The sequence below is a fragment of the Polyodon spathula genome, chromosome 14 (assembly GCF_017654505.1).
Source record: "Polyodon spathula isolate WHYD16114869_AA chromosome 14, ASM1765450v1, whole genome shotgun sequence".
Classification (NCBI taxonomy): domain Eukaryota; kingdom Metazoa; phylum Chordata; class Actinopteri; order Acipenseriformes; family Polyodontidae; genus Polyodon; species Polyodon spathula.
In genome coordinates, this window is record NC_054547.1 from 4,883,346 (window position 1) to 4,909,325 (window position 25,980).

The following is a 25,980-nucleotide window of genomic DNA, read 5'->3' on the forward strand; positions in this document are numbered from 1 at the left end:
TTGTTGTAGTCCCACATATAAATTATAACCAACACGGCAACATGTCTGGGATTACATATTTCAAAATAAACCAACCAGCCCACTGTAGAATGAATAATAGCAGTGCTGTGTGATCAAATGTATTGTTTTGCTTAATCCTTTAAGTATTACTATTTTGTTCAGTATAAAAAGTATGAGCCAGCTCGAATCAGTAAGGATATACATAGGGTAAACAGAACAATACTAATTTAAAAATGTCACGTCCTTCATATAAGCATAGTTTACTCACATTTCTTCCATATATCGTGAGTATTTCAGTTAGTTTTCAGGGTTGTAATCAAGGTTATAGAGTAGCAAAATAACGCGCATTTTGTATGTACTGGCCAACACAACAGCACGCGAAAGATCGTAAATCACGTGGCACAATCTTCTTCGGAGAAACGGCAGAAACAGGCGGTACTTTTCCTGAGGTAATGACATTTTATAGCTGTAAATATGATTAAATTTATTTAACACAGTTGATATTCATTTATAACAGTAATACTTATTCGAGTTCCGAAAGATAATTGTAATATATTTGTTTAAAACAAACATACAAACAAAAAAACCGCACTGCATAACTCTCAAAACAATAACATAGCAACACCAAAGGAAAAACCTTTTCACAACCCTTTTGTATCAGCTTTATTTGGAAGGTTTCCGTCTATAAAGACATTTTGAGAAATGTGTCACATTCCCCAATGCTTACCGGTAACCGTTTATATACAATAATGTAGCCTGTTAATTGTCAGAGGTTATTAGGTCAGGGAGACTATTAATCAAGGGCCCTATTCATACTTGGTTTAAACAAAGTGAGAATAGGGCCCTAATTCATAATAGGATAGAAGAGTTGGCCCATACACATAGGCCGAATGGGACGAACGATTCACGCTATTTAGCTCCCTTTGTAATGCGTTATTACATCTTATAAAAAGGAATGAAATCTTTGAATTCTAACTAAGCACAGCACTTGATTATGAGGTTATGTGTTATCCTCTTAGTTTTTTTTTCTTGGAAGGTTTGGTTGAAGATGCAGGCATCACTTCAATAGTAAGCAAGATTTACACAAGAGGGTTCATTTGGGATTTGAGATTATTCTAGAGCTAATCCTGCCCCTTTAGCACTAATACGTGGATTATTATTTTTTTTTGTATTAACGGATAGTAGAGAATCGTGCTTTGTATTTTGAGTTAAATCAATTATTGATGAATAAAAGCATGGTGCTAGTTTGATTTTGGTAGCTAATGGTTTCTGTTTAAGAAGCCGTTTCATTGTTTTAGGTGTTTAGCAAACTAATACCATCAATGTCATTCTTAAATGGGGATTGTATTGTACTGAGTCTTGAAAACATAGGATCTCAGCTGTATTAAGGTGATCATAACAGTGGAATTTCCCACCATTACTGTTTTTAAATCTGTACTTGTAAAGTGTATTTATTTATTTTTTAATTACTTTTTTTTTTCAGATGGCAATAACTTTATGAGCAATGTTTGAATCTGAAGATTACAGGTTGACTTTGGATAGTTTGTTTTTTGAAAGACCAGTTGTTCAGAAAGTGTGAGTACAAGTTTCTAGAGCTGTATATAAATGCCAACAGTTATTTTGGTAACCTTAGAACATCATTAAGTACTTGCATTACAGTACTTTGTAGCAAATTCTGTATGTTAGCCAACTAAAAGGAGCTCTCTGGGCACAGGATAGAGGATCCCACTTTATCTAACTATTTGGAATCGCAAAGCATTTATACCTCTACATTTCACTTTTAACTCAGCATTTATCATATAGCACTTTGAAGTCAAAACGTTCATGGATAAATGTATGCGATTAAATCACAGCTTTCCTTTTTCTTTTTGATGATTTCATATGTTTAAATTGTCTCTTGGCTTCACAAACACCAAGGTTAATCACAAAATGTAAAATAATATGCAAGTTTACACTTAATTATTTTCTGCCAAGCAATGCTTTGATGTTTTACTGACATATAATTTATATTTCTATAGCACTCCCTTATGTAATGATCAAGGAAGTTGGCAGCTTACCCCTGCACCATTAATTTCTGAAATACCAGCTTCTCAGGACTTGCAGAATGAGATAAAATCTCTCTGGTCTTCAGGTAAGTTTTTTTTCCCCCACTGTGAGCATTGTGCAGTCATGAATCACTATGTTTAAGCAATAACTACAGGGTGCATTGAGTGTATGAGCTGATAACAGTCTTCATAGTAGATAAAATCCGAGATGGAGTCAATGATTTTATGCTAGCGAGAGAAACTGTTGTCTCCATGTACACCATGTTGATTCTATGATAAGTGTTTTGGTCTGGATTTATTTTTATTTGTTTTAAAGTCTGACTTTCACTGAATCAGCCAGGCTGAATTCCTGGAAGTGAGTTCCAAAATGAAGGAGTTTGAGAAATAAAAGCCCTCGCACCATAGGTGTTCTTGGAATTATCAAATCTCAGATTCTGAGTTTGTAGGGAATACATCCTAAGTAACAGGGTACTTTCTTCTTGAACTGTAGCCCTTATGCATTGATCTACTACCTTTTATGAAAAAAAAGTAAAATAAAATCCCCCAAAATAATAATCTTATTACGTTAGTAGAAAGTTTTGTTTATCTTGCTCGGCTGACCTATTTTTCACTATGAAAAAGATCATTAAAAATCTGATGTAAAATTGTGTGCCTTTGATTGAGAGAAAATAGGAATTCCAAATGTATTTTAAAATGATTTAATTGGGATAACTCGCTATATGGTGTCTTGGGATAGCTTTGCATCCTAAACTGTAAGAACACAAAGCCATAACATTAGCAAAGCAATATTACCTTTGTTTCTCATTTTCTTGCTGATGTTGTGGCACTGCTAAGATTTTATAAGTTTATAATGCTGACACCGCTCCCATTATAGTTAAATAATGCCTTCTATAGAATCCAAAATGAACAATAATATCATTAATACATAGCAAATTGATGCTATAACTTCTTTCTTTTCCACTCTAACGTAGGTCAAAATGCTTTTGGAAAACTCGTCAGTAGCTTAAATGTGCATTTATGCTTTAATTATTGTCTCAATGAGTTGTAAAATGTTAATGTATCACATTGGTGAAGGTCATTTTCTGGTGTAGGTTTCCATTCAGGTTAAAATTAAGTTTAGGACCCCAGGTTTAAAATATACTATCCTTTCTTTTTGATTAGTGAGTCCAGAGTGACAAGGTGGCAGACATGTTCAACAGGAAAAGGGGAGGGGCTTGTTTGTCTTGTTAAAATGTATTTTGGCAAATGCGAACAAACAAGGCCTGTTTTAAAACAAAGAATACAGGCTAAACTATGAAAGAAAATTGTAAACAGACACTACAGGTGTATTAATTATATTTTAGTGTAAAATATTAACAGGATTGAGGGGTACAGCAGCCTTTAATTGAAATAAAATATATTAAGCTACCATAGATGACAGGCACATTTTATAGTTACCAAGTGACTCAAGTAATTATATGACATGACTAGTTTGGTTGTAGTTTGACTCCGAGAGGAAGCAGAAGCACCTATCTTTTTTAAAAAAATGACTCAATGTAGAGTTCAGTGTTTATCAACAACTACTGATTATTTGTGTCTGTGCTATGGTAATCTTTCAGCATTTTCTAAATATTTGCAGATTCTACCGAGAGACCAAAAAGATTCATCCCTCCATTGAAAAAAACAACAGAAAGAGAGAATTCCTTTCAAGAAAAATGTAATCTTCAGAATGATGAAATATATGAAATTGGTTTAGAAGCTGCCAGCAATAATTGCCAACATTGTTCAGACACTCAGTTGCAGCAGGATTCAGCACAGTTGTTGGATTTGAGAACTTTACATTCCAGTTCTAGAAACCATGGAGCAAACGATCAGTTTAGAAAAAGGTATTGCTGTACTGTTTTAATTACGTTTGTATGCATGTATTTTATATTACGTGTATTTTTCAGTTATTTCGTGATGCTGATGTCTAGGAACTGCATGACATTGATCAAGTTGTGATAGATACCTCTTTGTTTAGCTTTGTGCATTATCTGTTTTGGATAAGGGAGGTACATAATCCTGTATCCAGATACTGTGTAGACAATACAAAATAAGAGCATGGTAGCCAGTATTTGCCCATTAATTATTGTGTTAATAAAGTATTATCTTTGAGTCTGTGTATAAAGCTAAGTAAGGACAAAGACTTGGCCAAGATCTGTTTACAATTTCAAACCCATAAATATCCACACAGATCTTCATACTGGTAGAAGGTGAAGAGGTTACAAAAACAACCTATAAAAAATAAATTACAAGGATGTACAAAAAAAGGTTTAAAGTTAAGTAATAATCGCATTGTAGATGTAACAAGCATATGTAGATGTATTTGTGTCCTTTTCATATTTATATTTATGTCATAGAAAAAATACTTTTCAACGCAATACATTAAAAGTTCTATTTGTCTATTTTTATTACAGCTTGTTTAAAACTCCACAACCAAAGATTCTGAGGAGTTTCGACAACACATTATCAGGTTTAGAAACTAACGAGCAGAGAGACTGTTCTAATGTCACGTTGTCTAAGTTTATAGAGGATGAATTTGTGAAAACCTTTGAGAACATTCAGAGCCCCTTGCATGGCTCGGGTCTTGAATTGTTCAGCACATGTGATTCTGCCACTGCAAAATACCGACAAACCACAAAAACAGCTCATGTCCTTCCTTTAACACCACAACCACTTAACGTACAAGGTGAGATCTGACTAACTGTTTAAAATTTTCACCAAAATGCATATATTTATTGAAATGCACTTGTAGAATACATCATTGCTGGTGAGAAATCAGATGTGACATCGGGTACCCACATTTGATTTTCAGTCTTGATTTTGAGTATGAGATCTCTCAGAATTAATAATACTGTTTGATTCTTCTGTTTTTATTTTATTTTATATATATCATCTGTCATTTATTTTATTCCTTCAGGTACTGCAGGCCATCTTTCTCCATTTTCACTCTTTCACACACTGTTTTTTTTTTTTTTTTTCTCCCTGATCCTGTATACTCAAGGCTAAGCTCCTGCCTGAAGCCACAGTGTTGGAACATGACAGAAAAATACATAATTATTTAAAAAGCGAGACACTGAAACCCAGAAGTCTAAGTTATTAGGACACATGAAAAATATTAAACATTACAGAATTCACAGTTTCACCTGAGGAGATTTGGTTAGATGGGGAGATTTGTGTTAAGAAATAAGAGGCCTTCTTAAATGAAGCCACATTTAATCTGTTTATGTTTGGTTGTATTTGCCTTGACTTTTGTCTTTCAAATGTATTATTGTTTGTATAATCGAATGATCTGTTATGTTTGTGGGTATTCGGTTTGTTCAGGGTTTTATTTTTGTACATGGCTGTGTTTTTAAATAAGAATTTTGAAACCCAGTAGATACAGTACTGTGGTAAATACAATGCATGATGTCACAAACATTCTGAAGTATGTTGCTGTTTTATGCAGCCAAGTTGAAACAGATTATACTGAAACAGTAAAGTATGGTAGATAGATAATTAGCAGTGTACTTTTTTGATATTTCTGAATATAGTACTAACATAGCCACTCCCATTGTAAGTTGCAATAAGAGCCAGTGCCAGTAGATGGCATGCATCAGCTATTAATATCACTGGTGTGTGTAATATAATATTTCTTCGCAGTGAAGTTTTGTACCTGCTGTCATGTCACCCTAACTGTTATTTGAATATGTAACGTGATTTAGTTCTGTAAATATTCTCCGTAATTTAAAATTTAAACTTCAGTAAACATGGCATACTAAGTGCATTAATATTCTTTGGAGCTTATTGTGTGCTGTTTTAATTTTGCATATGCAGAGATCTGACAGTTAAATATAACATTTTCTAAACTAGCACTTTTAACAACATTTTCTTTGATGTTGCTACTACTTTCTACAGCATGAGGCAGAAATAGAGACAAGTGATAAGTTATAATTCATGTATCCAAATGGTTCTGCATCTTACACTTTTTCTAAATGTTATATTTCTTTCCTTTAGGTGTATCAAGCAAGGGTTCAGGAGTTCTGAGGCCAGTTACTGAAATTCGTATCCTTTTTAATTGTGCTATAATAAACAAAACGCTGCAGGTTATGTCAATACACATTTGCATTACTTTTTTTTTTTAGTGTTTTGTGTGAACCGTACCAGACTGCCTTTTATAATTTTTTTTTTTTTTTTTTAATTTTGATATTAAGTAGTATATTAAGTATCTTTTTGTGCAAGCATATTCATTTTCTCTACTGAGGATAGTGAAATGCCCTGGGGATTTGACAAGATCTACCCTCCAGATCCTTAAGCAGATGCATTCGGGACTTTAATATCAACATAACAGATGGAATCTCAAGTCTAAAGAAAGCTGCTTCCGATAACACACCACCCACAAACATTGTGTTATATTAGTAGATTGCGCATAGGTTCTAAGAATATGTAGGAATTAAATATGCGTTTCATAAAATGTGAGAGTTAGAGATATTTACCATCCTGGGTCCCAGCCTGACTTTTTGAAGAATACACATTTTTCTTGGGTGGGTGCTATTCTCGATGTTAAAACTAGTTGCATGTGTGTTTGTTTTAACACGTTTAATTTGGGCTGCATAGAGTATGTACATCACAAGGTTTTTTGCATATGCCTAGGGTGTTCATGCTAATGCTTTAGATCTAGAAAGAAACAAACATCTTAACTGTTTTTGTTGAAGACCAATTGCAGATCTCTTGCATTCCTTTGTAGATTAACAAATTCAGGGTATATTTCACATACAGAAGTACCATATGCAATAGTTACAGCACTTACAGGGAACTAACTTGTAGAGGTTGTATACAATAAAACATTTTAGCCTTAACTATTTTATAGCTGCACAATTCCGATCTGTTTTTAAGGAGTTTCCATATTTCAATTATATTCAGTCTAGAGCTCTAGATGAAGTAAGTATGTATATTGTTAATTGCAGTAAATGTCGGGGGGAAATATATAAAATGAGATACATTTTTCATTGACATTTATATTTTGTGACTTTTTTGTAGCTTCTTTACACCAGTAGAAATTTTGTCATTTGTGCTCCAACTGGTTCTGGAAAAACTGTTCTCTTTGAACTCGCCATTATTCGTTTGCTTATGGAAGTTCCACCACCATGGTCCAACATTAAGGCTGTATACAGTAAGTTTTTGCTTCACTCGTAAGTGACTGGAGTTTGAAAGTTACTCCACTTTTAAATGCATGTTAATTACAATATGTGTTTGGAATAATGTTAAGTTCTTTCAGGCTAGATATTAGTGATGTTTGATTGAGCCACAGTAACAACATATATTATTTTAAGAAGCACATATTCATTTTTTTAGCTATCTAAATCAACTTCTCTGTATCTAGCATCATTTCATAATTTTCACAGAGAGAGTGAGAGAGAGAAAGATAAAGATACCATGTTAAGATAAATATTTACAGCTAAAAGAAATGTTAGGTTTAAAGAAAATATTGTTCACTGTATCAGGCATTTATTTATGGTTAATACAATTTTATAAATTACGTGTTTGTTATCTTTACAAGAAATACCTTGACATAAGAACTTATGATTTCTGTTGTATTTCTTAGTGGCTCCAATTAAGGCCCTGTGCAGTCAACGCTATGATGATTGGAAACCAAAATTTGGGCCTTTAGGGTTGAATTGCAAAGAGCTGACAGGAGATACAGAAATGGATGACTTCTTTGAGATTCAAGATGCTCAGCTTATCATGACTACACCAGTAAGTGACACTTTTAATCCAGCTCAGGAAATGCAGCAGATTTCCTTTGTGTAAAGGCATGCTGCAGTATAGCAGTGCAAACATAGCTGTTATAATGCACATTAAATACTTTAGGCTGTAAACCAAGATTACTTTTTTTTTTTTTTTTTTTTTTTTAACTTTCAAGGAAAAATGGGACAGCATGACAAGGAAGTGGAGAGATAATTGTTTGGTCCAGTTGGTTCGACTGTTTCTTATTGACGAGGTCAGTGATAAAGACTACAGAAGAGAACATGTATTTGTCTCTGGTTTTGCTCTTGCTGTTTAATTGGTTCGCATATTTATCTTACACAAGATTAATCATCTTTAGTATCCTTCAAAAGTTCTATTTATTGCAACTGGTAGCAATAATTATTTTTTCTTAGTACTGTTTTCTTTTTTTTTTTAGGTTCATGTTGTAAAAGATCCAACACGTGGAGCAACTCTCGAGGTTGTGGTCAGTAGGATGAAAACCATGCATTCCTCCCTGTCATGTGGGTCAGATAGTCCTGACTCTAAAGTCTCTATGAGATTTGTGGCTGTTTCTGCAACAATTCCAAATATAACGGATGTGAGTTATGTACTATATATTGCCTTCATTATGGTCATTCTTGTTTATTTAGTTTTTTCTAAGAGCATCTGTAAATTACCCTTTCCAAATGGGAAGACAGAAATAAAGGTTTCCACCAAATAGTCTTGTCATCTTTGAATACATTTTGTTCTTTATTAATGACTAGCAGTCTTCCACGACATATGAAGTTTAACAGTTGGAGCTTTGTTAAGTGTTAAAGCAACTATGAGCTACCTCCACTTTGTTACAGGTACTGTCCATAACTGTTTGGTGCCTAATACACTCAATTGTGTACATTTACAATTCCTTCAACATGATCATGTCACACAATAGATACCTGTTCTACACAAAGTTGTGAAATATTTTTTCCTTTTAAAGTTGAGTTTACTTGGGAGTGTGTGAGTTACTGTCCCTCACGGAATAAGCTACATATTATGATTTCCACAGTTTATATAAATGGGTGATAGCATTTAAACTAGTTTACATTATAAAATAAGATATGAACATACTAACATAATCAAGTTTTCAAAAAGGATCATGTGAGAACATACTTTGGGCATTGCAGGATTAATGAACTATAGTACCTTGCTTGCTTTTAGTTTAAATAACATGTTATTATTTGATTGTTTTAGATTTCAGATTGGCTGTCAGATGGTACTGAGCCAGCTACATGTTTGGAAATGGATGAAACTCATAGGCCGGTGAAACTTCGCAAAGTAGTTCTTGGATTTCCCTGCTCTGGAAACCAAACCGAGTTCAAGTTTGACTTGTTTCTTAATTACAGAATGGCAAGCATCATTCAAACATATTCCGATCAAAAACCAACACTTGTGGTAATTTGTTTTGCTTTGTCTGTTTTGGATAAAATAAGCCGTTATAGACTTCGGTGAACACAAAAATGTATTGCTGTTTTATGTTTTCAGTTTTGTGCGACAAGAAAGGGAGTGCAACAATCTGGAACTGTTCTTGCAAAAGATGCCAAGTTTATTATGAGCATTGAACATAAACAAAGGTAATCTTTTGTGTTCTTCTTTTGCCAGCTTTGAAGTTTGATCCAAAGCTGAACTTCAATACTTTTGGCATTTGTTTGGTTCTTGGATTCTGCACTCCAAAGAACATACATTTTGTTCTGCTGCCTTTACAATAATAATAGTCATCTTTGTGGTTCCTTATATTGTAGGTCATAAAGTTTGATTTATAGCTATTTTAAAAAAATCTGAAGGGCAATTACAGATTTCAAATATTCATTTTAACCATTTTACAGGTTACAAAAGTGTGCCAACTCCTTGCACGACTCAAAACTGAGAGGTTTGTATTTATTTTTTATTTCATAATTAAAGTTTATTTTCACCAATTCAACACAATTTTTTGGTTTTACTGTTACTAGATTTAGTGATGTGTGGAGTTGGATTCCACCATGCTGGTATGGACATATCTGACAGAAAAAAAATTGAAGGTGTTTTTACCCTTGGAGACTTACCAGTGCTTTGTGAGTAAATCCTTTGATCATACTATTCTTTAGTATTTCCAAGTTTTGTTATTCCTTTGAAACCAAGGTTACGCATTTGTAATAAAAAACATGTTTAAATCATTCCATTCAGACAGTTGTACAGACATTCAGGATTCTACAATTCTGATTTCTCAGCTGGATGACAAATATTCAGTATTACTTTGTGTGTGATGAAGTAACTGATGTTTATTAAAAATTAAGTTAAGTTTAAATACAGGGAATTATAATGTAAAATTAACTGATCGGAGAGTGAACTGTTTCTCCAAAGCACTCTGTGCAATGTAGGTGCAGTCAAGCAAGATGGATATTGTAAATACTTTTTGTGTTAACTTTATGAATAGCTCCATCTATAAAAAAAAAATGTAAAGCACCATATTTCATCAAACTTGCTGAATAAGCACATCTCAGAAGGATTAAATTCTGAACAAATAACTTGTTGCCTCTGTCTCATTATGTCATGCAGTTACAACAAGCACCTTAGCTATGGGTGTGAATCTGCCAGCTCACTTGGTGGTTATCAAATCAACAATGCATTACGCTGGAGGAATGTTTCAAGAGTACAGTGAAACTGACATACTGCAAATGATTGGAAGAGCGGGCAGGCCCCAGGTACTGTGTAAGATTCCGTCAAGAAAATGTTCTTTCCTACTTTTTTCAAAACGACATTTTAAAATAATATTGATGGTGCCAACTAAATTATTGCACAGTAATAGCCTGGCATTGTTGCTACTCATTAAAAATACCTTTGTGTCCTCTGACATGAGGAATATCTTTTTTCTTTTAGTTTGATACCACAGCTACGGCAGTAATAATGACCAGGTTCCAGACAAAAGAGAAATATACACATCTTGTTAGTGGTGCTGACACAATAGAAAGCAGGTATTGATGTTTTTTTTTCTTTAATTTATTATTTTGTTTATTTAATTCATTTTGAGTAAGAGGATGTGACGGTAGCGTCACAGCCCAATATGTTACCGGACTTTAATTAATTAAAAAAAAAAAAAAAAAAAAAAAAAAGGCACAAAATAAACACAGTACAAAGGCCAAAATAAAAGTCTCACCAAAACAAAATAAAACAGTTCCCAATCAACACACAGGTACACTCACCTAACTCCCAAAACAAAGGATTTTCTTCCCTCTTTATACAGTTAGCCATTCTCCAATTAGCACTCAATTACCTAATTAGAGAATGCCCACACCTGTGGGTGTTGTCAGGGACAGAATTAACCCCACCCATACCAACCTTACATTCCCACATACTATTTGTGCCAATTTTTCTTCTCGGTGCTGTAAAATAGTAATAAATATCCAGCTGTGACTTATCCTGCCGGGGTATAGGCAGATCAAATTTTGAGTAGATTGGAGGATTTTATAAAATATTCATAACATATATATTTTTTATAAAGAACTTTATATTGCTTTTAATGTATTCAAAGTAAAAATGAGTATGCTTTAGTGTTTTAAAAATGTGTATCATGTATTGTATTTTAGCCTACACAAACACCTTGTTGAACATTTAAATGCAGAGATAGTCTTGCACACAATCTCCGATGTTAAAGTTGCTCTGGACTGGATAAGATCCACGTTTCTTTACATAAGAGCTCTGAAAAATCCAAGCCATTATGGTAAGTTTGCTGTTGCTGTCTTAAAACACTAATATTTTTCACGTGCATGCAAAAATTGTTTCTAGTAGTAAAAATGCATTTGTTTAAAAATTAAAAAAAAATAATTTTGGGGGTTGATAAATAAAAAAGATAATATTTGTGAATAGTAAATCAAATTATTATCGTATTTTTTTGTTTCTGTTAGGACAGTATTAAACCAAAAGCACCCTTTTTTCTTTTTTTTTTTTTTTAACACTTTCATGATTATTGGGTTCTTAGGTTTTCCACCTGGGCTGGACAGAGCAGGAATTGAAGCCAAATTACAAGGTATACTGTATGGGGTTTAGTTTTCTTTGTCTTATGTCCAACCATTTAACCATAATCCACATTTTGCGTGAACATTTCATATTTTGAAATTACATACATTTTAAATGCTGGGATGAGCATGGCATTTTCAATAAACAAAATTGATAAAGTCACATCTTCATAAAGTAATAACTACTTTTTAACTTGAATAAACACTTCAATAAAATACTGTAAATGTGGAAAAGGGGGTGTTGTACAATTTACCTGTATTACATTCCACATAACAAAAACCAGGTTTACAACATAAAAGAAAAATTAAATGTTGATTACTGTATGCAAACTTGAGGCATTTTGGAGTGACGTACAAAATCTATGTCATATCGCAGACAATCGGACTAACAGAGCTATTTTTCCACTTGCTAATTTAGAAACTGTTTCACAAATTTTGGCAAGGTGGTAATTCAATGCAAGAGAAAGGATGTTGTGATATTTATCTCTTTTGTATCAATTGTGTCATTTCTGGTAGATAACTTTGAATGCATGTAAAGAAATGTTTGTTGGAATGTTTCGACACTTTAATTTAACAGTGAAAAAAAAATAGACTGTTCTATGTGCCCTGAATTGCTCACATGAACTTTTTATATCAAATATAGAACATTCCAGTGATCGACTTTAAAGTAAAAATTCAGAACAGTATAGGTAAAAACCTGTTATCCACTAACTTTGATTTATTTTATGAAAATAGAACTTTGTCTCAAGAATCTGTATGCTTTATCTTCGATTGGCTTGATAACAATGGATGAGGATATCAATTTTAAGCCAACAGGTAACAAATGAATTGTTTAAATAATCAAGACAACCATTTTGTTGTATGTTTCTAACTCCAGCCAATTAGGAGTAGACATAAGTGTAAAGTGCAGAAACACTACCTTGACTCTTTATACAGGACAAAACATTTTGGGATATGGATGGTATTTCCACAATTACTTTTAACAGATGGAATAAATGCATATATACATCACTTTACTGTGCAGCCCCCATTTAACTTTTGTATAGCCATCTGTCTAAATTGTATAGATTTAATTTGAAGCATTAAACTGTTCCTTTTGTCACCAGAGACTGGAAAGCTAATGGCACGCTATTGCATTGCATATGATACAATGAAACAATTCACCCTTGTTCCTGGAACCGGGACATTGTCAGACCTGGTAATTATACCTGTCTGTGTGATATGAGTATAAACTGAATTTTTTGTAGAAAAGTACGAAGTTGCATACAAAACAGTTATTTCTTCAATGAAAACAGGAGGTCTATTCAGTTGATCAAAACAGCTCAGCAGATACAAGCGCTTCAGCTGTTTAGATCATCATCCTGTATACATTTGATACAGGTGCATTTGTTTCTGCTACTTTGCTTTTAACAAAATCTTTTGTTTGTAGAAATATACCCCTGTGGTAGATGCACTTTAACAAACAATGCAGTCAGAACTATGAATAAAGTCTTGGATATAGATAGAACTTGTTACAAATACATATTTTGTTGGTACAAATACCGCTGTTGTGGTTTGCTTTTCCAAACAATATATCTCATGACAGAACCATATTCAGGGTAGATAAATGTCACACAAATTGTTTTAAAAATTACCAATACATATATATTGTAACAAAACCCATTTTTCACAGCTCACACTGATTTCTAAAAGCAAAGAATTTTCAGATGTCCAGCTGAGGGTAAACGAGAAGAGAACATTGAACACCTTAAACAAAGACAAAAATAGGGTAACCATCAGGTATGGTAATACCATTGGTACCAGTTTTAACTGAACACAAAAATGCTACAATAGTAAGATGTATCTCAGGTAATATGTGATTGTTGTAATTGTTGTGCAGGTTTCCTGTTGATGGGAAAATAAAAAACAATGAAATGAAAGTGAACTGGTAGGTAACAATGTATAAATAAAAAACAATGCAGTACACTTTATTATTATTTTGATTCAGGTATGGCATTTTATTAAGTTTTCATGGTAATATGACAAATATATATTTTGGTTCTACAAAGGAATAATTGTGAGCTCTATTATTAAGCAAATTCAAAGGCAAAGGCAATGTTTCAGAGAGCAATATAATATATTTGTAAAATAATTTTAGTGGTATAAATCTAGGCACACTGCACAACAGTTCTTGCAGTAAAAAAGAAACACTTTTAAAGACCACACACAGCTGAGGAATACCTAATGGTAGTTTTCCTTGCAGCTTAATACAGGCACAGCTAGGCTGCATGGCAGTTCAAGATTTTGGTTTGACACAAGATACAGGAAGAATATTCAGAAATGGAACTAGACTAACAAAATGTAAGGTTTAATGTCATTTATGTTATTTTTTCTATACATTAACTTTGTAAAGGTTTCGAGGAAATACATTGTTTTACAGTAAAGTCAAGATGTTGTTTCTTTGAATTTATATTTTGATCATTTCTTTTTTAAAATTTAGGTTTGTCTGAATTTTTTGTCCAGCATGCAAAGAAGAACTTTTCAGCTCTGCTCAACTCATTGATTCTGGCAAAATGTTTTAGGTCCAGACTTTGGGAAAACTCTCCATTTGTATCAAAGCAACTTGAGAAAATCGGTAGGTGGACAAAATTTAATTGACCAACCGTCTAACTAATTTTAATATGTAATGCGACTTGAGTACAAATACTTTAAAGGGTCAATTTTTTGTTTTAACACACACCATTTTAAAGAATAATAGCTTTAGACACATTTAAATCATTTTGGTTTTAGATAAATCTTAACAGTAGAACATGTTCCTTCACAGCAGAGGCTGTGCCACATTATAGCCAGTTATGTATTTTATTGCTAGTAAAAGTTAAGAAGTAGAAGCAATTGTCTACAACATTCTCACTAACTGATAGAAATAGCGTGGCTTAAAAATGTGGCACAAACAACCTAACTAACTCATTATTTCAAACTGGCCTTTTTTTATAAAGAGCAGTTATGACTGTTTTTAATTCTTGAGCAAGCGCCCATTTCTACATTTTACTTATACTGGCAGTTCAGGCTTTTCACCAAGGCCACCATATTTTTGTAATTAACAGACGTATTGGTCAGCCTGCTTGTACTAATAACTTGTGTTTCAATAATGTTTTCTGCTGTGTTGGCAAGTGCTTGTGAATTAAAATCCATTCTTGGCATAATATGTAAATATTTTGCTTAAACCAAAAGCAACATGTGGAATGTAATTTCTTTAGAAATGCCGTTTAGTGGATTTTTGGAAGGCCAACTTAGAGGCAGTCATATAAGGGCTTCATACATAATGAGCTGTTATATTGTTTTTTTACCACTTTCTCTGATCACATATGCTTTTTGGGTAGCTGTTTTGGCAGTTACTGTGATTAATGTTAAAGCAGAAGTAATTGCTATAGGCTATCACAGTATAAAATGGTGGTGTTGCTTTATCCTTGGTTTGTCCTGTCATTGTTGAACTATGATAAACTCTTGCTCTACATTTTGAATCCTGATAATAATACATTGTATTTGTAGTGTTGCCAGCTGAGTAATTTTTACAGCTTTCTTCAGTAATGTTCTCTAATTAAAAGTGTTTATGTTTTGTTTTCAAGCACCACTTTCAGACACACTTTCATTGTTTTGTTTGTGTTATCAATTTACAGGTGTAACACTATCAACCGCAATGGTAAATGCAGGGATTACAACATTCCAAAAGATTGAAGAAACTCATGCACGGGAACTGGAGATGGTATTGTTGCTAAGTTAAAATACATATGGTACTTGTTTGTATGTATATATAAGTATATTCACTGCTGTGCAAAAGTCCTAGAAACATTCAGGAGTTACAATATATATCAATGTTATGAGCATCAACAGTTTACTCAAAGCCTCCACTAGTGTTTTGCACTATTATAAAAACTTTGACTGTTATTAATACAGCTTAGTTTGTGAGAGAAGAAACCAAGCTTGTCATTTAGCCATCTTTAATTTACAGTGATTAGAATCTTCAAAAACTTGTGATCACAACAACTCAAAGAAAACTATACATGAGCAGCTAATATGAACTGTTGTAGTAGCTAATCCGTCACATTTACCCAGTGCTTCTCAACGGGGTGGAGGCAAGAAGCATCCAAAAAAATGGTCGATTCTGTGGTAGTATTAAAGCAGGTTGATTCTATGGAAGTATACCCCCCCCCAACCAAAAATGTGCAAAATGTCTAAGACTTGCACAACAGTGTACAAAAAAATGAAATAATAATTCAGTAATTAAATGTTGATTTGTTTTACGGGGTGGGGGGGCAGGAGTGGTTTCACATTTTTGGCAATCAATTGTGAGTCTCTTTTTATCACTTTCTCCCACTATAAAATTAAGACAAACGTTAACCCATCTCTTCTTCAGTCTCCTACTACTGCCTGCAGTCATCTGTGAAATCTGATTAGGTGCCTTTGAAAAAAATAGTGCTGCATTAGAAATTCAAAATGTCATTTTAAGAGTTACTGTACATGATAATCAAGTAGTGAAAACAGATCCAAGGTGGATTTAGTACTTTAACAATCAAGTACTGTACCTGTAATGACCTATAATTTCTCTCCCAAATAATTATGAATTAATGTGTTTTACAGATTGTGAACAGACACCCTCCTTTTGGAAACCAAATAAGAGAAGCTGTCATACACCTTCCAAAGTATGAAGTCAGTGTAGAACAGGTGACTTAATGGTTCTATTATGACATCCAAATTCCGTAAAAAAAAAAAAATAAATAAATAAAATCAATGCAAACAGTTGATGCTTTTTATATAACACTTTAAGTAACATAATTTTAGATAAAGTAATAAAAACATTGAAACATATCGAAAAAAATATATATATATATATATATATATATATATATATACTTTAATGTTTAGACAGATGAAAGAATTCACTGCACTACAGAACATTGGAGTAATAAACAAATGTGGTCTTATCAAAAATCTTCATGGTGCACAACAAATATGTAGCTGCAAACAATATTTAAGTGTTGGAAACACTGTTTTTCAGATTGCAAGGTACAACGCATCAATAGCAGAGATCATTGTAACAGTCAATTTAACAAATTACGAGCAGCTTAGGATAAAGAGAACCGCACCAGACAATCATTACGTTACCTTGCTTATAGGAGATTGTGATAATGAAGTGGTTTTTCAGCAAAAACTCACGTAAGCATTATTTTTTTACCTTTACTTTTTTAGCGTTTCATATCCTTTTTTACTTGAATGTTTAGAAAAGTGAAAATGTACTGTATATTTAATTAAAATGTACAACAGTGCCGTAATAAAATGTCTTGTAATATTATTATTATACTCTATGTAAGTGATTCACTTCTACTGAAATCTGGGAGCTGGTCTAAGAAAATTGAAGTCACAAGAGCACTCAAAGGTGAAGAACTGAGTGTGAATCTTATTAGTTCAGAATATGGTGAGTTAAAATGTTGTTTCTAAATTCAGTGTGTACAGTACATTTAAAATCTGGAGGTTTAGGGCACAAGTGAAAAGAGTTTGTCATTCCAGCCAATGTATCCCTCGGTGGACAGTAGTAAACCACATTACAAAACTCCCGCACAATTCAACACAATGCATAAACAATAGTTCTGGACTGGCGACCTCAAAAAAGAGATTATAAAAATTGGATGGAATTGCTCCCTGACCCTCAAAGTTGGTACACAGACTTAACTTGAATAGAAGATAAACTCTGGTGTTTCCAAAACTGAATAAAAGATTCAAAATAATAAAAAAAACTACATTAATTAGGAAATCAGTCATGCAGATTAAAAAAAAAAAATTTAGTTTCTTGAGAAGAAAAATGGCATTCTTCAGATTAATGTGGTATCTGTTTTATTTGAACAGATCATTTTTGAAAGACAGATAATATATGTATAAAAATGCATCATACAAATAGTTTTTTGTGCTGCAACTACAATTAAACTTGACCTAAAAAGGACAAAGATTGTTGTTTTCTGGCTCCTGAGTAGCGCATCCGGTTAGGGCACTCCACGTGGAGTGCAGGGTGCGTCCTATAGCCGTTTCGGGTCCAAGCTGTTTCACTGCCAGCCATGGACAAAATTGGGCATTTCAAATTGGGGAGAAAATGGGGTAAAAAAACAATAATTGGGGATTCCAAAAAAAAAAATGTTGTTTTCTCAGTATGTTTGTTATGCCTGAAACCTGTTACTTTTTTGCAAAAACAACCGTGTGTTCTCATCTGTCACAGATAAAGCATTATTTTATTTATATACTTAATAAACACTGAAATGCATTTACTTTTTTCTTTTTTTTTTTTTACTATTGTTTAAGTTGGATTTGACATTCAGCAGAAGTACAGTGCCTTTTACTCTGGGCCAAAGAGATTTGGAACTCATGCCAACATGTGGGAGAAGCCACAATCTGAACATTTACAGGTCACAGCACAGAGTGCTGAAATATCTGTGGTTCGTGCACCTAGTAAGTTTGGAGCAGTTAACTTAAATAATATATTTTTGGTTATGCTGTTCTGCCCTAAATTACTTAAGTTCATGACTTTTTTTTATACAGTATCTATATATGTGTTTGGAAATTCAGTGCTTTGAAATTCTGGTCAGTGATTGGTTAAAACGTCATCATAGGAGCAAAAATAGAATTGTTGCCCTAACATCCTTACACCACTGGCAATAGTCTTCCTCTGACATGTGATTGGTTTACATCATTGTCAATCCCACCCCTTTTCAAAGGAACACCCTCCACGCCCACCCCTAACAATGAGATAAAATGGCTGAATGGTGACTGTGACTTAACAGAAAAATAATTGCAAAACCTGCTACAAAAGAAAGAAAAAAAACTTGCAGTATGACATTTTTTAAAAAGTATTTGTTATTTACCGTAGATATTTACTTATGCTGGATCAGCTATAGTGAAACAAAATACTGTAAAGCGATAAATATTTGCAACCAAAAAACCTATTTTGCTCCAGAAGTGTTGGCTACCAGTTATACTGGTAGTAGTGTATTACTTCATTATATGTACAGCACTAAGATATTCGTGCTAAAAATGTTTAGTTTTTTTTTTTTATATACAAAAAAAATAATAATAAAAGACTTGCAAATATGTATGGCTTTACACTATATAAAGTCATATTTACTACCTTGCCTCTCATTATTTTGACTGACATGTATTAAATATGTACTGCCGACTCTGCTCATAGTGGAACATTAAATGTCCCTCTGGAAGACTATTGTTACCTGCGGCTTTGGGCATTATAGCTCCCTGTTGGTAACAATAGTCTTCCTTCAGGTCAATAATTTTGCACTGTAGCCCTCCTCTCTAGTCCATATTTAACATGTCTGATAATCTTCTTGTAAAAAAATTAAAACATCTGTCTTGCTTGACTGGTTGTGTCTTTGTTGTTCCAACGTTTGGTAATGAAAATGATACAGTTCACTTTTATGTGTTAAATAATATTTTTCCATGATGTTCGACCCATCTGTGACTGCTTTGAAATAGGTGCAGTCCCACGTTCAGGCTCACTGCGAACCTACCCTCATGGATCAAGTTATGTTTATCAGAAATAACTGGAATGTATAATACCTGAACAAAAATAGCCTTGAATGTAATAACTTTTTCAGTAGATGTTATTGCAATAGATAAATAGTTATCTGAAGTTCACTGTATGTCCAGAATTTGAATACTGCCTGCATCAAGCTAATCAGATATAAGGTCTCTACAACCATATGCTTATCGTGGAAAAGTAAAAGTCATTTTTATTGCTGGAATGTATGTACCAGTAGGTATTTTATTGCTAAATTACATAACAGATGGGTGTAAGCATCTACCGTACAAGTACGTCATTTATCTAAAATAGTGTGTCTTTAGTTTATAATGTATGGAATGCTGATTCTTGCTGGTAACATGCTAGACAAAGTTCATTTTCAATTTGCAGGATCCTCCAAGGAAATAACCTGCCCTGATCCTGGAAAGAGACAATGCAACCATTACTGTAAAAACAAAGAGCAATGTGGGCATGAGTGCTGTAAGTCTTATTTGTTGGATTTTTACTAATATGATAAATAGTTCTTATTCTTTGTAATAATGATTCACTTTTGATATGTGTGTTTTTATTCAAATTTATATGTAACACACTACAATTAACGGTATTTATCAAATTATATTCTACCATGCCATATCATATTACAGTTGTAACATTATTATGATAAAATTCAGAATAAATAACAGCATATCAGTATACCAAAAAGAAATAGACCATCACTCAATGTAAGGTTAATGCCCTTTTTACCAACAATTAATATTAATCATAGTCTATCATTGCAGGATCGATATATACAATTGTGACAACTTACAAACATTAGTTTCTAAATTGATAGCTTAATATTACAACGAAAGTAATATTTTGTCTGGATGAACAAATTAGAATGATGCTTTTGGTTGTAAGGAAACTCTTTGAACTAATCTCTGACACTGGTTTATATACGCTCTGTCTGAGCCCAATGTGATGTTGTAGATGCTGTTTTGGTGAGGTTACCTTCAGGCACTGACACGCCTATTCTTTTCCACAGTTTTTCTGGATTCTCTGACCTAATTCCCTTCCCCCATCTGTAAACACATTGTCAGCACACAGGATCCCACCCAAAGTGGTTATACAAAACAGAGGTTTTACATTAATAATTGTAACAATGTATTTTAAAACACACACACACACACACGCACATTATACAAAGTAAATGTTATATAATAAATGAAAGCTTATTGAAACATTGAAGAAACTGTTAGTTATTTAGTTTATTTACTCACCTAATTAACAGTTAAGTACACATTAAAATAACACACCCAAGTTAAAATCTCTTGTTCGTGGGTAATTAAACTGAGATTTTCTGAGAAACGCTTTTTGCATGTTAATTAGAACATTTGTACACTAATGTCGATTCAGCTGTGTTTGTTGGTGTGTAGTGTATTATATGGTATCACGATCACTATAAAAATAGTGCAGACCAAATAGTGGTAACCCAAATGGGTATATAGAGGAGACTTGTGTCAAGGCTGCACTGTATAAAGTATGCAAGTATGTTCGACTGTAGCATCACTTCTGCTAAGTATGTTTAAGATCTGGTGCTTTGTCACAAACTTTATGAAACAAAATAATGACATTCTTTGTTGTTTCTGTTTTAAGGTAAAGTTGGAGTGCCAGTACTACACAAAAGTGTTACGCAGCCACAGTCCAACTTTTCTTCATACCTAAGAGATCTTAAAAGTAGAAATGAAACATTAGCAGTGACACCTGTGAAACGTTTAAAGGTAAAAACATTGAATTGAATTGAAATAGGAACACTTACTATGTGTTCCGTCTGCATAAATACAAAAAACTAAAATGCTATGTTAAAGAAATATTTATCACAATTATATTTTATTAGTAATACTGTTTACAATTTAATGTACCATAGATGAAAATGTCAGAGGATGTTGATGCTGTGGACCTTCAACAGTTTTCATATACACGGAAAACTCCCTTGTCTTCTGTAGCAAGGTACAGTAATTTATGGTCAATATTATAGTTTAATATGCTAAACAGAACCATATGTAAAAGTAACTTATTGGTTAAAAAGCTGGCGACTAGAAACACTTTCTTGCCAAGTCCAATGCATTAGAAATTACAATAACAGCAAGTTTAATTCCTAAATAAACAAAGTTACATTTTAGGTGCTACTTAGAAATCAAAATAGACATCTCCAATGAAGATGAAAACTCACCTAGAATATATGACATCATCCATTGATCTTCTGTTGTACTTGACTAATACTAGGAATCAACAGAGAAGCAGCAGAAACAACAAACGTGTGTTGAGCAGGTGCTGTGTTACTGTAGTTATTATATTTAACATCACTCAAAGCTGTAGATTTGTGTTATTTCACAAATTCTGCTAAAACATGACCACTGAAATCTGAAATCTAAAGATGTTAATTGGATGAGTTCCAATGACCAATACTATGTACAAAGTCAATAACTAGCTGGCTTTTAGTATCAGTTATACAGTATTATCTGTTGTGTATTTCGTGTATCTGTTGAATGTATGAACCGCTGTGTATAAATTAAAAAATTGTTTCAAATGGCCCTGCCAGATATAATCTAATAATAATAATCCAGATATAATCTACAAACTGCCAAGGTTATCTGTCCTAATTACCGCAAAGGATAAAAAAAAAAAAAAAGTTATTTGAGACAGCTTTTTTTTTTAATTACCTTTTTTAAAGGCGTGAAAGCCTGCCAACTGGTCTACCAACCCAAGCAGACAAATGGGAGGCCTTAGATGATTTTTCAACACCACAGCAGCTGGGAAATATAGACTATTATGGTGAAGGTATGGTATATGGTTTTTTTTTAGCCTTTGTAGTTATAAATAAGGCCACGTACCATATATTTCCGCTCAAACACATACACATTATTGTTACTATTTACCAAAATATTGTTGGTCTTGACTCGTGTTCTTTAAAGACTGGGTCCTGTTGGGTACTATACAATTGTAATAGTATAAAACTGACAAGAAAGAATATTGTCTTGCTTTTAATACCATAATAATGCAACCAATGTAAGTTTATTTGAAATAACCTTTTGTTTTTTTCCCCAACCTATACAGATAATGAGAACCAATCTTGTAGTTACCCCAATTGGAATGTCATGGAATATGAAGATCAACTTCTTGTTCCAACCACTGCAGCTTCAAAGAGTAAAAGTATGTGCAGTGCTTTGGTGAAAGTTTCAGTCTGTATACTAGCAGGTTCATTGCACTGTTTGGTCCAATGACTACAAAGTGTAAAGGGCTGGTTTAAGATGTTGGATTTCTTTACATTAAATGAATAAAAAAGTGACTTTAAATTGAGTTTTTTGTATTAAATGTGTATGTTTTATTAAAACAGGTAATGACAGAGGCCATTGCTGCATTGATTATCATAATTTGAATATTACGGTACCTGAAGATCAGTTGCCTGCACTAGACACTGCAAAATCAGAAAGTAAGAGTGTAACATTAAAATGGACAATATAATGTAGAAGTACATTGGATGTTCCTATTACTAAATACTACAATGTTTCTTTAAAAAATGGATAATAACATAATAACACCTCTTCATTAGGTTTTGTTGTAAACTGACAATTGTCCCTTTTGGTTTTAAAGTTATATATATATTTCTTTTTAATTTCAGAATTTTCAGTGTGGAACAAATCCGTAAATGGAAACCTAAGGAATCCTATCCCGGACACTCAAAACAAAGCTGCAATTAATTTTGTCAAGCAAAGTATGAGTGATGCTGATGAAAGTGGGGACTTTTCATCAGACACTTTAAATGTGACGTTTGATCTAGGAGTAGATGATTGGGATAATTTTGATGATGAAAATTTGGTGCATGCAAGCAATATTGCAATTGCAGAAATACCAAAACCAAAGCCAGAGAGGCCAGAAGGTAACATTTTAATCTTCGGGGTGTGTTTTCCTACAATCTTTTAATTTTTTTTTTTTAAATCATTGTTCTTATTTTCTGTAATGCTAAGTTGGGATCACTGACCAGTGTAATTGTATCAAATCGTGTGAAAAAGTTTTTACAATTCAGAATTGCACACTACCATAATGATTTAACTTTTCACATTTTTAACAAAAGGTTATACCCTATTAAAAGTAACCAAGTCTTAAAGATCTTTTTTTTTCTATGCAGGGTTTTCATCAGCATTATTCTCAAAGGTTGCTCAGGCCAAACCAGCATTGGAAGAATTTCACAGATGTGGAACCCACAGGCAAGTGTAATTACAGTAAAAGATAAACTAAATAAAATGTACTAGTAAATTATTATTATTATTATTATTATTATTATTATTATATATTATTATTATTATTTAGCAGATTTACATGTTAAGTAACATACTAGTTAAATTATACAATTATAATACTGGAATGACAATGAGATTCATTATTCTAGTTTAGAAAACAGATCATAATTGAATAATAATTCAATATTAAAACATCCTAAGGTTGTTGATGATATTTACCTGATTTGTCAATTTTTTAAAATATATATATATTTGTTTAGGACGACCTCTAAAGACAGTAGTGTGGTACAAACGTCATACAATTCCGCTGTCAGTTATTTGCCACCAGACTTCAGGAGATTCTCAAATGAAACAACTGTAAGTCAGTAGTGATATATACTACATTCTAGCTGTATACCTTCAAGACCGTATTAATTTTGTACACTCCTTTAGGGCTGTGAGTTGGGATAAACAGCCAAACAATACAGTCTTGGTATTAAAGCAATCATATATGTTAAGTTAGCATAAGAACATTTTCTGATCTTGAAGTGTTTAAAACCACGTACAGTGCTTCTTTCACTAATGAAATATACCGCCTGCCTGTTATTGAGATGCAGCATCCTGTTTTCAGTGGAGTCCTGCTGGGTAACCCAGATTAACATTCTGTGTGGAACTGAAGCTCTTGAGAGCAGAATGTCAGAGCAGGATCTTATTAATTTACTCAATCCCTACAATGCTCCGGAAGTCTCAATTGATATACTCTTACACTGTATGTTGGAAAAATAAACTATACTATATAACCTTCAGTTAATTGGGTTCTGTTTCTTCTTAGAAATGTTACACTGAAATGTATGGAAACAAACCAGCATCTTCATACTCCAGAGCAAATGAAACAAAACTATCTACATCAAATGGGATGTTTGATTTCTTTACAAAGCAGAGTAATGTGAAGAGTGCTTTGGAAGTCACTGGCAGGTACTGTAGTATGCAGATGTTTTCTGGAAAGGAGATGTAATGAATATTACTGTTCAGTTATGAATTACATAAGCATGGTGTTATAAATACTCTGATGTGTTTGCTTTCAAGTTGTATGTTATCAATAGCTTGTCCAATTATTTTTGGATGTTCAATGGCAGCCTCCCTCAATTAAATAAATGTTTATTCTTTAATGTAGCAGGTATACATGTTTATCATTAAAATGATGTTAATGAGCTCATAACCTATAGTCTTAAAAAATGTTAACAAAAAACTGCAGCAAACATTACAATTTATATAAATCTGTTTTGCAGACATGAAGAGGAAGACGAATCAAATGATGTGAATGCATTCCTCGGAATATTTAATGGAATATTTTAACATGTTTGACTTTTTTTAAATTGAATTGTTTGAAACTGCACAGTTGCCAACATTGTTCAAAATAGTATTTCATATTTGGATTTTAACAAAAACATTTTAATTCTACACTACAATTAAACTGCGTATTCAAGTACACTGCGGTATGTTTACAATTGCTGATTTGATTTATTTGTATTACATTGTGCACCTCAGACAGGTAATCAGAGGTAATATGCATATCAATTTTCATGTTTCAGGAAGTTTTTCCTTATTGCACTTTTTAAGTAGAATTAGTATCTTTGTAAGATTGTTTAGCTAATGATCTCACATCCTTCTGCTGTATCTGAAATATATTTAAATACTAAATGTATACAATGTAATAATCAAAATCAATAAAGTGGGTGTTCTACTTATGTATAAAAGCAAAACTTTACAGTTCTTTGTTGATGAAAAAAATTAATTAAAAAATATTTTATTTCAAAGTCTTGTTTTTTGGGGAGGAGGGGTTGGGGGAGCAGATGTTGTTTGTCCACTGAACTACATTTAAATTAGAACCCTTGCTCCATCATCATTACCTGGTCCAGGTGTCTCTAGGGGAGTTTACCATTTTGCTTTTATAAACCATACACACACAGAGGTTACAAATTCAAGGATCGGGGCAGGAACAGTTTTTTTTTTTTTTTTGACAGAAGGTACAGCAGGCCTACATTACGATACTTTTCTTATACACAATACTAATTTGTAACGTCACAGCTGTATATAATACACTTTTGCTGGCTTGGTTAATTGGCAAAGTACAGATAGGCACCTATTTCAACACAAGTGCAGCAAGCTGTGGATTATCAGAAGGGGTAAAAAAGAGCTTAATTTAGTACGAACTGTTTTTCCCTGTGTTCAGTATATGCATTTACCATGGTCTCTATTTTCATGATAAATTTACAAGCTGCCACATTATTTATACAGTAAGAGGATTCTAGTACGCATTACATTCAATTTACCTTTTTTTTTTTAAC

At 33.0% G+C, this 25,980-nt stretch overlaps 1 protein-coding gene across 1 annotated transcript; it reads left to right on the plus strand.

Moving 5' to 3' along the window:
* The first annotated feature begins 1,504 nt into the window (after positions 1 to 1,504).
* hfm1 (helicase for meiosis 1) lies at positions 1,505 to 25,118 on the plus strand. Its single transcript, XM_041270862.1, has 40 exons — positions 1,505 to 1,575; positions 2,019 to 2,131; positions 3,664 to 3,910; positions 4,481 to 4,752; positions 6,060 to 6,107; positions 6,913 to 6,983; positions 7,083 to 7,215; positions 7,648 to 7,799; positions 7,966 to 8,043; positions 8,227 to 8,388; positions 9,021 to 9,221; positions 9,312 to 9,400; positions 9,653 to 9,696; positions 9,776 to 9,877; positions 10,362 to 10,507; positions 10,683 to 10,777; positions 11,390 to 11,523; positions 11,782 to 11,829; positions 12,554 to 12,634; positions 12,925 to 13,016; positions 13,491 to 13,597; positions 13,698 to 13,745; positions 14,061 to 14,158; positions 14,298 to 14,432; positions 15,475 to 15,560; positions 16,436 to 16,519; positions 16,854 to 17,011; positions 17,167 to 17,270; positions 18,146 to 18,306; positions 19,775 to 19,853; positions 21,009 to 21,133; positions 21,280 to 21,362; positions 22,087 to 22,193; positions 22,470 to 22,565; positions 22,750 to 22,845; positions 23,035 to 23,292; positions 23,542 to 23,620; positions 23,914 to 24,010; positions 24,465 to 24,607; positions 24,922 to 25,118. The coding sequence occupies exons 1-40, from the start codon at positions 1,505 to 1,507 to the stop codon at positions 24,986 to 24,988; spliced, it is 4,590 nt and encodes a 1,529-aa protein (XP_041126796.1). The 3' UTR covers positions 24,989 to 25,118.
* The last annotated feature ends 862 nt before the right edge of the window (positions 25,119 to 25,980 follow it).

Bases quoted from the DNA above. Each gene is read 5' to 3' on its own strand.
- hfm1 (XM_041270862.1), top strand. From the start codon at position 1,505: ATGTTTGAATCTGAAGATTACAGGTTGACTTTGGATAGTTTGTTTTTT. The intron at 1,576-2,018 runs GTGAGTACAAGT...ATATTTCTATAG, and splicing joins AGACCAGTTGTTCAGAAAGT to CACTCCCTTATGTAATGATC. The intron at 9,222-9,311 runs GTAATTTGTTTT...TTATGTTTTCAG, and splicing joins ATCAAAAACCAACACTTGTG to TTTTGTGCGACAAGAAAGGG.